This window comes from Tamandua tetradactyla, chromosome 5 (assembly GCF_023851605.1).
Source record: "Tamandua tetradactyla isolate mTamTet1 chromosome 5, mTamTet1.pri, whole genome shotgun sequence".
NCBI classification, from domain to species: Eukaryota; Metazoa; Chordata; class Mammalia; order Pilosa; family Myrmecophagidae; genus Tamandua; species Tamandua tetradactyla.
The window spans coordinates 54,477,042-54,490,484 of record NC_135331.1 but is presented as its reverse complement, the minus strand read 5'-3'; the positions used below and the strand labels follow the sequence as shown (position 1 = coordinate 54,490,484).

General features: G+C 36.8%; 1 protein-coding gene across 1 annotated transcript in view; it reads right to left on the bottom strand.

Annotated features, from left to right (window-relative positions):
- The window catches only part of RSRC1 (arginine and serine rich coiled-coil 1), a 570,594-nt gene that overhangs the window by 13,209 nt on the left and 543,942 nt on the right, over positions 1-13,443 (bottom strand). Inside the window, exon 10 of the mRNA XM_077160882.1 lies at positions 332-484. Coding sequence (XP_077016997.1) covers positions 332-484 — 153 coding nt within the window. The remainder of the gene's footprint in view (positions 1-331; positions 485-13,443) is intronic.

Here is a 13,443-nt window from a genome sequence, read left to right as displayed (position 1 = left end):
TTATGACATGCTCATGATCAATGTATAAACTAGAGCTAAGCCAAAATTAGATCATTTAGTACCTGACTTTTAAAAAAACCTCTTTTCTCTGCTTTTTTCTTACATTGCAAAGAATATTGCTAGAAGTCAGATAACATGAGATGGAGTATACTGCACTCAAATATATGAGATACCTCTAAGGGTCAGGGGACAGCTGTACATTTTTAGCAATTAGAGCACATGAGCCCATTTCCTCAACTGTCTTTTTGTTGCCAGCTCAAAAGGACAACAGCTCAAATTATTTTCAGTCAATCAGATATCAATGATCATTTTGTAGGCTTATGGATCTTACATTTGGATGGGCCAGAGAATTGTCATCTTGGTACTTGATAGTGGTAGGGATGATGCTAGGGTCTATTTCTTTTTCAATACTGGGTGGATCAGCAACCACTGAAACTGGTCCTGATGTTGTGGTTGCATGCTTCACTTCGCTGGGTTCCACTGACTGAAAGACACAACGAGCTTATTAACTGGGACACAATATACAGTTAGAATTTTGCATAAGTAAAATTTGTGATTTTGAATAATAGTTGCTCAATTAGTTTCCTTTGAGATGACATCTAAAAAATGTCCTTGGTTTCTGGATGAGAAACAACTATTCCTAATACATATAAAAACAAACAGTCAAAAAACACCACACAGCGTTTGTTATCCACAATAAATAGAGGTGGCCTAAGGGTACAACGACTGAGGAATGGAAGGGGGAACTATGATGTATACATATGATGGACTACTGAGTGGCCACAAGAAGGAATGAAGTTTGAGGCATGCAACTAGATGAATGAACCTTAAGAGCTGTATGTTGAATGGAATGTCAGGAACAAAAAGACAAATATTACCATGCTTCAATCATATGGACTAACTATAATATAAAAATTGGAGAACTAAATTCAAGAGCATGGGTTATCAGGTTGGGGCTTATTACAAAGGGTCCTAGATTGTAACCTCTTACAGCAGTCACATACATTCAGGAAGTGTAACTGTTAATTCTCAATTCTGAGATACTGAGCTGTTTGTATATAACATGGTCTTTCCCCGAAACTTCAGGTATTTATGTGACACCTGAGACTCAGACTTAGAGATCTAAAGCTATGCAAGTCAGCACTACCCCATACAAGAATTGTTTAAAAAGTTGAAAAAGTGATCAGACATTGAACAGATACATGAATGAAGCTGACCTGGATAGGACTAAGGTTTATCAGAAGACTGGGTAAAGGATGATATCATCCATGTTTTAAAACTTCAACTTCTGTGTGAGACTAAAAGGAGAGATGTTTATTTGGTGCAAAATTTGTATTTTGGGTAGTGCATTTCTCAATTTAACTTGTATGGTCAGTTTAGTTAACATGATAAGTACATGGAATCTTGAATAGGGCATGAGATTTTGTTGGTTTGTCCAGGCTAGTGTGATACCCTGATACATTCTAGAGAGGTTTGAACAGTGAATAAAGAAATACTTGCAAAGTCCCCTTGGGGAATTGGGGAGAAACGGGGCAATATTTAACTTCCCCATATGGAGAATTTCTGATATTCTAACAGGCAGTGGGGAAACCAAATCAATAGGTTGTGCCCTCGATCTTGGGGGCCTCTATGAAACTTATTCCTGCAAAAGATAGGCTAAGCTTACTTAAAAGTAGGCCTAAAAAATCACCCCCAGAGAACTTTTGTTGCTCAGATGTGGCCTCTCTCTCTCAGCTGACATGCAAGGAACTCACTGCCTTCCGCCTCTACATGGGACAGGACTCCCAGGAGTGTAAACCTCCCTGGCACCATGGAACAGAAATCCCAGGATGAGATAGGACCTTGCATCAAGGGATTAAGAAAACCTTGACCAAAAGGCGGAAGAGAGACATGAGACAAAGTGTCAGTGGCAGAGAGATTTCAAACAGAGTTGAGAGGTTATCCTGGAGGGTATTCTTATGCATTATATAGATACCCCCTTTTTAGTTTATGTATATTTGAGTGGCTGGAGGGAAGTACCTGAACTGTAGAGCTATGTTCCAATAACCTTGTTTCTTGAAGATGATTGTATAATGATATAGCTTTTACAATGTGACTGTGTGATTGTGAAAATCTTGTGTCTGATGCTCCTTTTAACTAGGGTATGGACAGATGAGTAAAGAATATGGATAAAAAAATAAATAATAGGTGAACAAAGGTTAAAATAAATTGAATAGATGGAAGTTCTAGTGGTCAGTGAGAGGGAGGGGTGAGGGGTATGGTATGTATGAGTTTTTTCTTTTTTACTTCTTGTTCTAGAATGATGCAGATGTTCAAAAAAATGATTGTGGTGACGAATACACAACTATGTGATGATATGGTGAGCCACTGATTGTATACCATGTATGGAATGTTTGTATTTTAAAAATGTTTGTATGTTGTTTTATTAATAAAAATATTTAAAACAACAACAACAACAAAAAACCCCACAAAAATTTGGGAAAATATTTCTTATGATTAGCATATTTCCAGACAATTATTGAAACATATGTTTCATATTTAAATCCTATTTCTCAAAACAAGCTTGGAACAAATCTCCAGCAGTGAGTTGGCCTCTTGAGGTATAAAAAGTAAATTCAAAGACTAGTTTTTTTTTTTTAATGACAGCTTTTTGGAGGTACCAGTCCCATATTCTTTAAAAATGTGTAATTCAATAATTTTTAGTATATTTACAGACTTGTGCAACCATCGCCATAATCGACTTTTGAACATTTTCATCATTCCCCCACACCAGAAAAAAACATGTGCATTAGCAGTTCCATTTCCCCTTAACCCACCCATCCCTAGTCGATCACTAATCTACTCTCTGTTATTATTGGATTTGCCCATTCTGGACATTTAATATAAATAGGATCATACAATATGTGGCTTGTTGTGACTGGCTTCTTTTACTTAGCATAATGTTTTCAAGGACTGTCCATGTTCTGTGATATATCATTACTTTGTTCCTTTACATGGCTGAATAATAATCCATTATATGCATATAACAAATTTTTCGTTTACCCATTCACCATTTGGGGGCCTCATCTTTAAGACTACCTAAGACTTTTTAACAAATATTATAAAAGCTTGAAAAACAGGTATGTCATATTTTTGGGAAAAAAAAAGATTCTAGGATTTCTCTTCTATCTTGCAAAGTTCAGCCACTCAATTCATTCTACATTTACTGAATGCTCATCATGTGCCAGGTGCTATGCTAAGTGCTGGGGACATAAAGACTAATAAATCATTGCTCTGCCTTGCAGGAGCCAACAGTATCCTGCTTACTCAGGTAAACTGCATTAAGCCCTTCCCTGAGAAAGGAGAAGCCCAGGGAGGTAACTGATCAGAGGGGAGGTTGAAGGGATAATATGATATGGATTAGATGAGAAGTTGAAATTAAAAGTTGAAATTTTAAAACTTAAGACTACAGATGAGATTTATTCCACTACTTAGCCTTGATTTACTTGGTTCTACAATTACTGTTTTGCATTTTTCACTTTCTTCTGACACCAATTTGTGAATATTTCTCTGAATAAAGAACAAAACAGGTATCACTAGGGAAACATCTAGAGAATGAAATATACATGAATTAGTTAGTCCTTTCTTAGAATAATTAATCTTAGAATTTGAAGATACATCTATTTTAGTATTTATTGAGCACTACTAATTGCCAAGAACTAGGTACACAAAGGAAAATAAAATAGATATAGTCCCTGTCAAATAGGAGATTACATATTGATAATGGGGTTGACAAGTTATTAACAAATAAATGGCAAAATAACACATAATCACAAATTGTGCTAAGTGCCATAAGGGAAATACACAACGTGCTGACACAGAGACTGATGCGAGTAAGCAGAGGGTAGCAACGTCTACTTTAGGTTGGGTGGCTAGGGACAATGTCTCCAGAACGGTGACTTTTAAGTTAAGGCCTGAAGAATGAGGAGGAACCAGGTGAAGAGTAAGAGGAAAGTGTTCTGGCAGAGGGAACAGTGAATGAGTGCCCAGGACCTGAGAGAAGAGCTTGGTTTGAAGATCCGAGAGAAGGCCAGAGGAGCTGGCATACAGTGAGCAAAAGGGAGAGACGGAGGCCAATAGGCCAGAGCCTGGGTTTCTGCCTCCTTGGCTTAGCCACACCACCACTTGGCTTGGGTATCACCTTACCTCACAGCAGGAAAGTATCCCCAGGCAGAAAGCTGGGGTAACCGTGGGGCTTCTCTTTTGTGTTTTCCTTCTTTCAAGGATCGTCAGCCTTGCACTGCCTATTGTTTGATACTTTAAAACAGTGCCTCATAGATTGTCAAGTTCTATACTTGTTTATGCTGGAAAAGCAAGTTCAATAGTTGTTATTCTGTGATGGCCAGTAGTGGAAGTCTGATTTATTCTTTTAAAAAGATTGCTCTGGCTGCTGTGTGGGACCTAGGCTAGAAAAATGCAAAAGGAAAAGTAGGAAGACCAATTAGGGGGCTACTATAATAAAGAGTAAGATAACAGTGACTTTGATTAGGCCAGTAGCAATGGAGAGGTGAGAAAAAGAATCAAATTCTCAGGTATCCTGTACATAATGATGTGAAGATCTCCTTTTTTTGGCATGTAAGGTATTTTATTCAAAGGTGGTCTGCATTCAAAGGAGAGATTTATACTTTTGTAGACATGGGGGCCCTATAGGCTAGATATTTAGGTAGTCATCCTACATGTTCAGGAATTCTCAAGAAGTAAGATAAATCTATTCTAAAATTGTTTTCAAACAGAGATGTTTATAAATATGAGATCTAACCATTAATGCTATTAATATTAACCATGTCAATTTTTATACTGACATATAAAGAAATATTTATTAAATTTTATTTGGCCATTTTTCTTCTTAACAGTGCAGGCAGTACTAATTTTGCCAGATCTCAAACATTTCTGGCTCTCCAACACACTGGGCCTAGAATGCTCATGGACCTAAGTGATTTTATAGTCATCTTTTATAAACCTGAGGGTATATAATATTAAAACCCAATATTCTATACAGAGAAAAGTAAAGCACATGCTAATCCAGTAAGGTACAGGACATCACTTTTTGGTAGTCTGTGCTGTTTCACAGAGAATGTAAGACAGGTCATTCTGAATAGCTTAACCAGGCATGCTAGGTTTTAGCTAAGAGATTGGCTGTCCATGTTGAACTGCCTTTATAATCAGAGCACTTGAGTGCTATTATTCTAATTTGCCAAAGATGTGGCTTGTACATGTTCAGGTGGCACAGATAATATTCTATTATCAAAACCAAAATGCTATGTTTTTACCTACATAGGAGGTTAAAGTTTTCTTTGAGGAGCAGTTATACAAAAATAAGCTGAAACGCTCAGAAATTAGGATCACAGAGCATGGAAGTCATTATTTAATAACAGACAATAAAAAAATTTGCAGGGGGGAGTTATTAATCACTTCTTTATTTAAGTGAGGAAAACGAAGAGAAATTTTACCTGACTACAGAACAAAACCTCAGTAGTTCACTAGCAAAAATCTGGCTTTGAGTACTGCTGCCACCTGGTGGTTTAGTCTAGAAAAATTAGTTTTACAATGTACTTCCAAGCAAAAGAACAAATGACCACACTGGACAGTTCTTTACTCATCTTTTGAACATAGGTACATATTTGTCAGATACAATAATTTTAGGGTTGAATAACTGATACTAAGCAGATTTGGTACAGTAGTTTGAAAAGTAGCTGCATCTTGGTTCTTAAAGTTGATGACAGAGCAAGAATTAGATTCTCTCTGTACTCAGACAAGAAAAATATAACAGAGAGTTAAAACTAGTTAAATCAATATGTGATAAGGGAGACACAATGTCTAGCATGCCACTGGTAATAACCACTTGTCTTATTTGGTGGAATTTACACAATGAAAGAAGGACTATACCAAATGAATCCTTTTTCAGAGATGCAAACCACCTGAGGTATAAAACACAGTCCAAAGACAAAGATGTTGAAACTTGGGTCATGGGTCATTTCGTCCTCAAGACAGTTAATCTTTGCTCTGAATCAGAGATAGCCCATCAAGTCTCCCATGATCTGGATGAAATGAGCCTCAAGATAATTTACCTTCCTTTGCTAAGTAATCTCCTAATAAATAATTCAGTTTCTTGGACATGCTGAATCCCTGCCTTATATTGCAGACACAGACATTTTAAAAATAGGAAAGGGATATTACTTTCTAAATTAATAAACTGTCCTTTGGTCTTGTAAATTACAGGTAAATGTGAATTTATTCACTCTTAGTTTATCACTGCTTTTCTGATCATCTCAATGTATAATGAATGAAAAAAGTCCAGTTTTGAATGGCTGAGACTTTAGGCTGTTATACATTCACCTTGGTAAATACCATATTCCACTATAGGTGCCACCTCTTTCTTTTCTTTTTTACTTTTAACTTTTTTTATTGAATAACATAACATATATACAAAGCAAAGAAATTAAAAAAGAACAATCGTTTTCAAAGCACTCTTCAACACTTAGTTACAGAACAGATTCCAGAGTTTGTCACAGGCTACCATATGATCCTCTCAGATTTTTCCTTCAGCTGCTCCAGAATATGGGAGGCTAGAGGGCTTAAATATTTTTTTTATCATCACAATCGACTTTTTTCCTTCTTCTTTTTGTGAAAAATAACATATATACAAAAAAGCTATAAATTTCAAAGAACAGTACCAGAATTAATTGTAGAACATATTTTAGAGTTTGACATGGGTTACAATTCCACAACTTTAGGTTTTTACTTCTAGCTGCTCTAAAATATTGGAGACTAAAAGAGATATCAATTTAATGATTCACAATTCATATTCATTTGTTAAATCCTATCTTCTCTGTATAACTCCACCATCACCTTTGATCTTTCCATCCCTCTCTTTAGGGGTGTTTGGGCTATGGCCGTTCTAAATTTTTCATATTGGAAGGGTCTGTCACTAATATGGGGCAGGGAAATGGAACTATCTGATGAGGCTGGGCAGGTTTCAGGACTTCTCTGGACCAGGTACCCATCTGGAGGTTGTAGGTTTCTGGAAAGTTACTCTAGTGCATGGAACCCTTGTGGAATCTCATATATTGCCCTGGGTGTTCTTTTGGATTGGCTGGAAGGATCCTGGTTGGGGGTTGGCAGGTTATGATAGGTAGCAAGGTCTAACTGAAGCTTGCATAAGAGCAACCTCCAGAGTAGCCTCTTGACTCTATTTGAATTCTCTTTGCCACTGATACTTTATTAATTACACTTCTTTGCCCCTTTTGGTCAGGATGGAATTGTTGATTCCACAGTGCCAGGTCTGGATTCATCCCTGGGAGTCATCTCCCACATCACCAGTGAGACTTTCACCTTGGGATGTCATGTCCCACATAGCAGGGAGGGCAATGATTTCACGTGCAGAGTTGGGCTTAGTGAGACTGAGGCCACATCTGAGCAACAACAGGTCCTCCAGAAGTAACTCTCAGGCACGCCCATCAGTAGTCTAAGCTTCTCCGCTACCTACATAAGCTTCACAAGAGTATGATGGAGGCCATGGCCTACTGATTTGGGTGTCCCTAAAGTTTGACACAGTATAAGGGGATTCCCTGAGTAAGGTTTAATATTCTTTCACCTATCCCTCAGGGGACTTTGCCAATACTTTTTGATTATCTGCTTAATATACTCTGGGATGTATCCAGGCATTACAATAATCTATGCAGGATTAAACGACCTCTTTCTTATTCTGTGCTCTCTGTGTTTCAATTGTTCAAATGAGCTATACAAATACGTTGAATTAGATTATGCACTACAAAAAATTTCAGTTCCAGACCAAATAAACCTTTCTTCTACTGGTCTCAAAGAGTATGTGTGGTTCTAAAATACAGACACTGTCTTCCTTACCCCTATGTTCTAAATTACTATAACCCCAACCTGTTTGGCTTCATTCTTATCTCTAAATGTCAGGTTATATATATAAAACAGCCTCACAAAATTCAGAAATAATAACCACCACTCTGGACTTAATGTGTCTGCTCTAAAAGCTTACAATCTAGGCCCTGTTTTCTTACAAGCATTTTCTAAAGGTCTCAACAAACGTCCCACATGTTCATTCACTTCATTGCATGCCTCACGACTTTGTTCTTTTTTGTAGCAGCACAACTGTCGTTCCCCAATCTACTTCTCTGTCAGTGCATTATTCAGCGACCTGCATTCATCAGGTGTAGTGTAGAGTGCCCAAAGTCCACAGTCCATCAACATTCTCAATTTTAGACAATTTCATTGTTTCCAAGAGAGAAAACCAATAAACATACCCTGGCCAAATAAGAAATCTGAACCTCCTCTTAACTCTCATCCTTGCCCCCATTATTTACCTCTGCTGTTGCTGTGGTAGTGCTGATGGTTTCCTTTTGACCATAGCTCATAGCGTGCAATAGCAGTTTTCCCCTTGTATCCTGGACTTAAACATTCCTTGAACAAGAATCATATCTTTGAAGTAATTCTGGGGAGAACTAATTCATATTTCTAGTGTTAATCAGTGGGACATGTAGGTCTATACAACCCCTTTTAATCTTGTTCATCTTCAATATGGTAATATTACTTATAGACCCACTAGAGAATCACCTTCACTCCTATCTATTCCCTTAAATTAGAATTCGACTTCATTAGCTAATGGTTCATCCATCTCTAGTATCTATGTATCTCTAAGTCCCGTATATTCTGTATTATAAGCCTCTGATTATACCGTCATGCTGTTAATAAAAGTGGAATCATACAGTCTTTATCCTTTTGTGCCTGTCTAATTTCACTCAGCATTATGTTCTCAAGGCTCATCCATCTTGTCATGTACTTCCAGAGGTCATTTTGTCATACTGCTGCATAATATTCCATCATATGTATATACCACATTTTGTCGATCCGTTTGTCTGTTCATGGGCATTTGGTTTGCTTTCATCTTCTGGCGATTGTGAATAATGCTGCTATGAACATTGGTGTGCAAATGTCTGTTTGTGTTGTTGCTTTCAGCTCTTCTGGGTATATACCAAGTAGTGCTATTGCTGGGTCATAGGGCAACTCGATATTGGCTTCTGAAGGAACCACCAAACAGTCTTCCATAGTGACTGCACCATTATATATTCCCACCAGAAGGCATAAGCGTCCCAGTTTCTCCACATCCTCTCCAACATTTATAGTTTCCTGTTTGTTTAATAGCAGCCATTCTTACAGGTATGAGGTGGATCTCATTGTAGTCCTGGTCTATATTTCCCTTACAGCTTGATCTGCATTTCTTGTATAGCCAATGAAAATGAGCATCTATCTCTTCATGTGCTTTTGAGCCATCTGTATTTGCTCTTCAGAAAAAATGCCTATTCATATCTTTAGCCCATTTTATAATTGGGTTGTTTGTTCTTTTGTTTGTGAGCTCTATGGTTTCTTTGTATATACAGAACATCAAACTTTTCGTCTGATATGTGATTTCCAAATATTTTCTCCCATTGAGTTGGCTGCCTCTTTATCTTTTTAACAGTCTTTTGAGGTGCAGAAGCATTTGACTTTGAGGAGTTCCATTTATCTAATTTTTCTTTTGTTGCTTGTGCTTTGGGTGTAAAGTTTAGGAAGCTACCTCCTATTATTAGGTCTTGAAAATGTTTCCCTACATTTTCTTCTAGAACCTTTATGGTGCCAGATCTTATATTTAGGTATTTGATCTACTTTTAGTTAATTATATGTAGGGTGTAAGATAGAGGTTCTCTTTCATTCCTTTGGCTATTGATATCCAGTTTTTCCATGCCCAGTTACTGAAAAGATTGTTTTGTTCCAGTTCAGAGGATTTGGGGGCCTTGTCAAAAATCAAGTTGACTATAGATTTGGTGGTCTATTTTTGCACTCTCGATGATTCCATTGGTCAATGCCTCTATCTTTGTGCCAGTACCATGCTGTTTTGACCACTGTGACTTTATAATAGGTTTTAAAGTCAGGGAATATTAATCCTCCCACTTCGTTCTTCTTTTTTAGGACACTTTTAGCTACTTGGGGTCTTTCTCCCTTCCACATGAATTTGGTACTTAGCTTTTCAAAATCTTCAAAGTAGGTTGTTGGAATTTTGACTGGTACTGTGTTGGATCTGTAGATCAATTTGGGGAGAACTGACATCTTAACTATATTTAGCCTTCCTATCCATGAGCAGGGAATGTCTTTCTACCTATTTAGATCTCCTTCGATTTCTTTTAGCAATGCTATGTAGTTTTCTGTGTACAAGTCCTTTCCGTCCCTAGTTAAGTTCATTCCTAAGTACTTGATTCTTTTAGTTGCTATTTTGAATGGATTTTTTTCTTTAACTAACTCCTCAGCTAGGTTATTGCTTGTGACAGAAATGTTACTGATTTTCGCACATTAATTTTATATCCTGCCACCTTACTGAATTTGTTTATTACCTCAAGTAACTTTGCTGTAGATTTCTCAGGACCTTCCAAGTATAGTATCATATCATCTGCAAATAATGAGAGTTTTACTTCATTTTTTTGCCCTGCCTGATTGCTCTAGCTAGAACTTCTAGCACAATGTAGAACAATAGTGGTGGTAGAGGGAATCCTTGTCTTGTTCCTCATCTTAGGGGGAAAGCTTTCAGTCTCTCTCCATTGAGTATGATGTTGGCTATTGGTTTTTCATATATTATTGAGGTAGTCACATTTGATTCCTGTCTTTCGGAGTGTTTTTATTAGAAAAAGATGCTGAATTTTGTCAAATGCTTTTTCAGCACCAATCAAGATGATCATATGTTTATTCCCTTTTGATTTGTTAATGTGCTGTATTACATTAATTGATTTTCTTGCATTGAACCATACTTGCATTCTTGGTATAAACCCTACTTCGTCATGGTGTGTGATTCTTTTAATGTGCTGTTGGATTTGGTTTGCTAGTATTTTATTGAGAATTTGTGCATCTATGTTCATTAGGGAGATTGGCCTGTAGTTTTCCTTTCTTATGACATCTTTACCTGGTTTTCTGTATTAAAATGATATTAGCTTCATAAAACAAGTTTGGTAGAGTTCCTTTTTCCTCAACTTTTTGGAAAAGTTTGAGCAGAATTGGTGTTAGTTCTTTTTGGAATGCTTGATAAAATTTCCCTGTGAAGCCATCTAGTCCTGGGTTTTTCCTTGCACAAAGATTTTTGATGACTGATTGAATCTCTTTACTTGTGACTGATTTATTGAGATCTTCTATGTCTTTCTGAGTTAGTGTAGTTTGTTTGTGTATCTCCAGGAATTTGTCCATTACATCTAAGTTGTCTAGTTTGTTGGCACATAGTTGTTCATAGTATCCTCTTATGATTTATTTTATTTCTTCAGGGTCTGAGGTAATGCACCCCTTCTCATTTCTGATTTTGTTTATTTTCATCTCCTTTTTTTCTTTGTCAGTCTTGCTAGTGGCCTATCAATTTTATTGATTTTCTCAAAGAACCAACTTTTGGTGTTATTGATTCTTTCTATTGTTCTTTTGTTCCCCCATTCATTTATCTCTGGTTTAATCTTTGTTATTTTTCTTCTTCTATTTGCTTTGGGCTTAGTTTGCTGTTCTTTCTCAAGTTCCTCCAGGTGTGCTGTTAAGCCCTTGATTTTTGCTCCTTCTTATTTTTTAATATAGGCATTTAGGGCAATAGACTTCCCTCTCAGCACAGCATTTGCTGCATCCCATAAGTTCTGAAAAGTTGTATTCTCATTTTCATTCATCTCCAGATAGCTATTGATTTCTCTAGCAATTTTTTCTTTGACCGACTGGTTGTTTAAGAGTATGTTATTTGATCTCCATACATCTGTAGAATGTTCTCAGTCTTTGGTGGCTATTGAGATCCAGCTTCATCCCATTGTGATCAGAGATAGTGCTTTGAATAATTTCAATATTTTTAAATTATAAAGATCTGTTTTGTGCCCCAGCATATGATCTATCCTGGAGAATGTTCCAGGAGCACTAGAGAAGAATGTATATCCTTGTGCTTTGGAGTGCAATGACCTATATATGTATGTCAGGTCTAATTCATTTATCAAGTTATTTACCTTCTCTATGTCCTTGTTGATCTTCTGTCTGGTTGTTCTATCTATAGAGCAGAGTGGTGTATTGATGTCTCCTACTTTTATTGTTGAAATATCTATTACTCCCTTCAGTTTTGCCAAGTCTGTCTCATGTACTTTGGAACTCCTTAATTGGGAGCATAAACATTTATGATTGTTTTATCTTCTTGGTGAATTGACCCTTAAATTAGCATATAGTGTCCTTCTTTGTCTCTTACGATGTCTTTACATTTAAAGTCTATTTTGTCCAATATTAGTATAGCTACTCCTGCTTTCTTTTGGTTACAACTTGCATGGAAAATGTTTTCCCATCCTTCAACTTTCAATCTATTTGTATCATTGCATCTAAGATGAGTCTCTTGCAAGCAGCATATAGCCGGATTATGTTTCTTAACCCATTCTGCCAATCTGTATCTTTTAATTGGTAAATTTTCTCTGTTAACATTCAAAGTTATTACTGAAAAGGCATTTCTTGAATCCACCATCTTATCTTTTTTACTTTACTTGTCAGATCTATATATTCTTTTCCCTCTTCCTCTTTGTATTCTTTAAATTACCCTTAGTGGTACTCTTCAATTCTGTGCCCTCCTCCAGACCTCCCTTTCTTGTCTTTTCTTTTTTTTTCAGCTGGCAGAACACCTTTTAATATTTCTGGTAGGGCCAGTCTCGTGTTGACACATTCTTTCAGGACTTCTTTGTCTGTGAAAACTTTTATCTCTCCCTCAGTTTTGAAGGACAATTTGGCTGGGTACTGAATTCTTGGTTGGAAGTCTTTCTCTTTCAGGATCTTGAATATATCATACAGCTGCCTTCTTGCTTCCAGGGTACTAGTTGAGGAGTCTGAACTCAGTCTTATTTGCCTTCCCTTGTATGTGGTAGATTTTTTTCTCTTGCCACTTTCAGGATTTTCTGCTTCTCTTCAACATTTGACAGACTGATTAGTATGTCTTGGGGAAGGCCTATTTGGATGTTATTCTGTTTGGAGTTCATTAAGCTTCTTTGACTTGTATATTTATGTATTTTATGAGGGTTGGCAAGTTTTCCCCCATTATATCCTCAACTACTTTTCCTAGCCCTCTACTCCTCTCTTCTCCTTCTGGGACACCAAAGATTCTTATATGTGCTTTGTATTGTCTATCATTTCCCTAAGATCCCATTAAAATTTTTCCATCCTTTTTGCCATCTGCTGTTTTGTTTTCGAAGTCAGTTATCTTGTCCTCTATATCACTTATTCTTTCTTCTGTCTCTCCAAATCTGGTTTTGTGTGCCTCTAGTATGTTTTTTATTTGGTCAACAGAGTCTTTAATTTCTGTGACATCTGCTATTTTTCTATTTATTCTTTCAAATTCCTCTTTATGCTCTTCTACTATCTTCT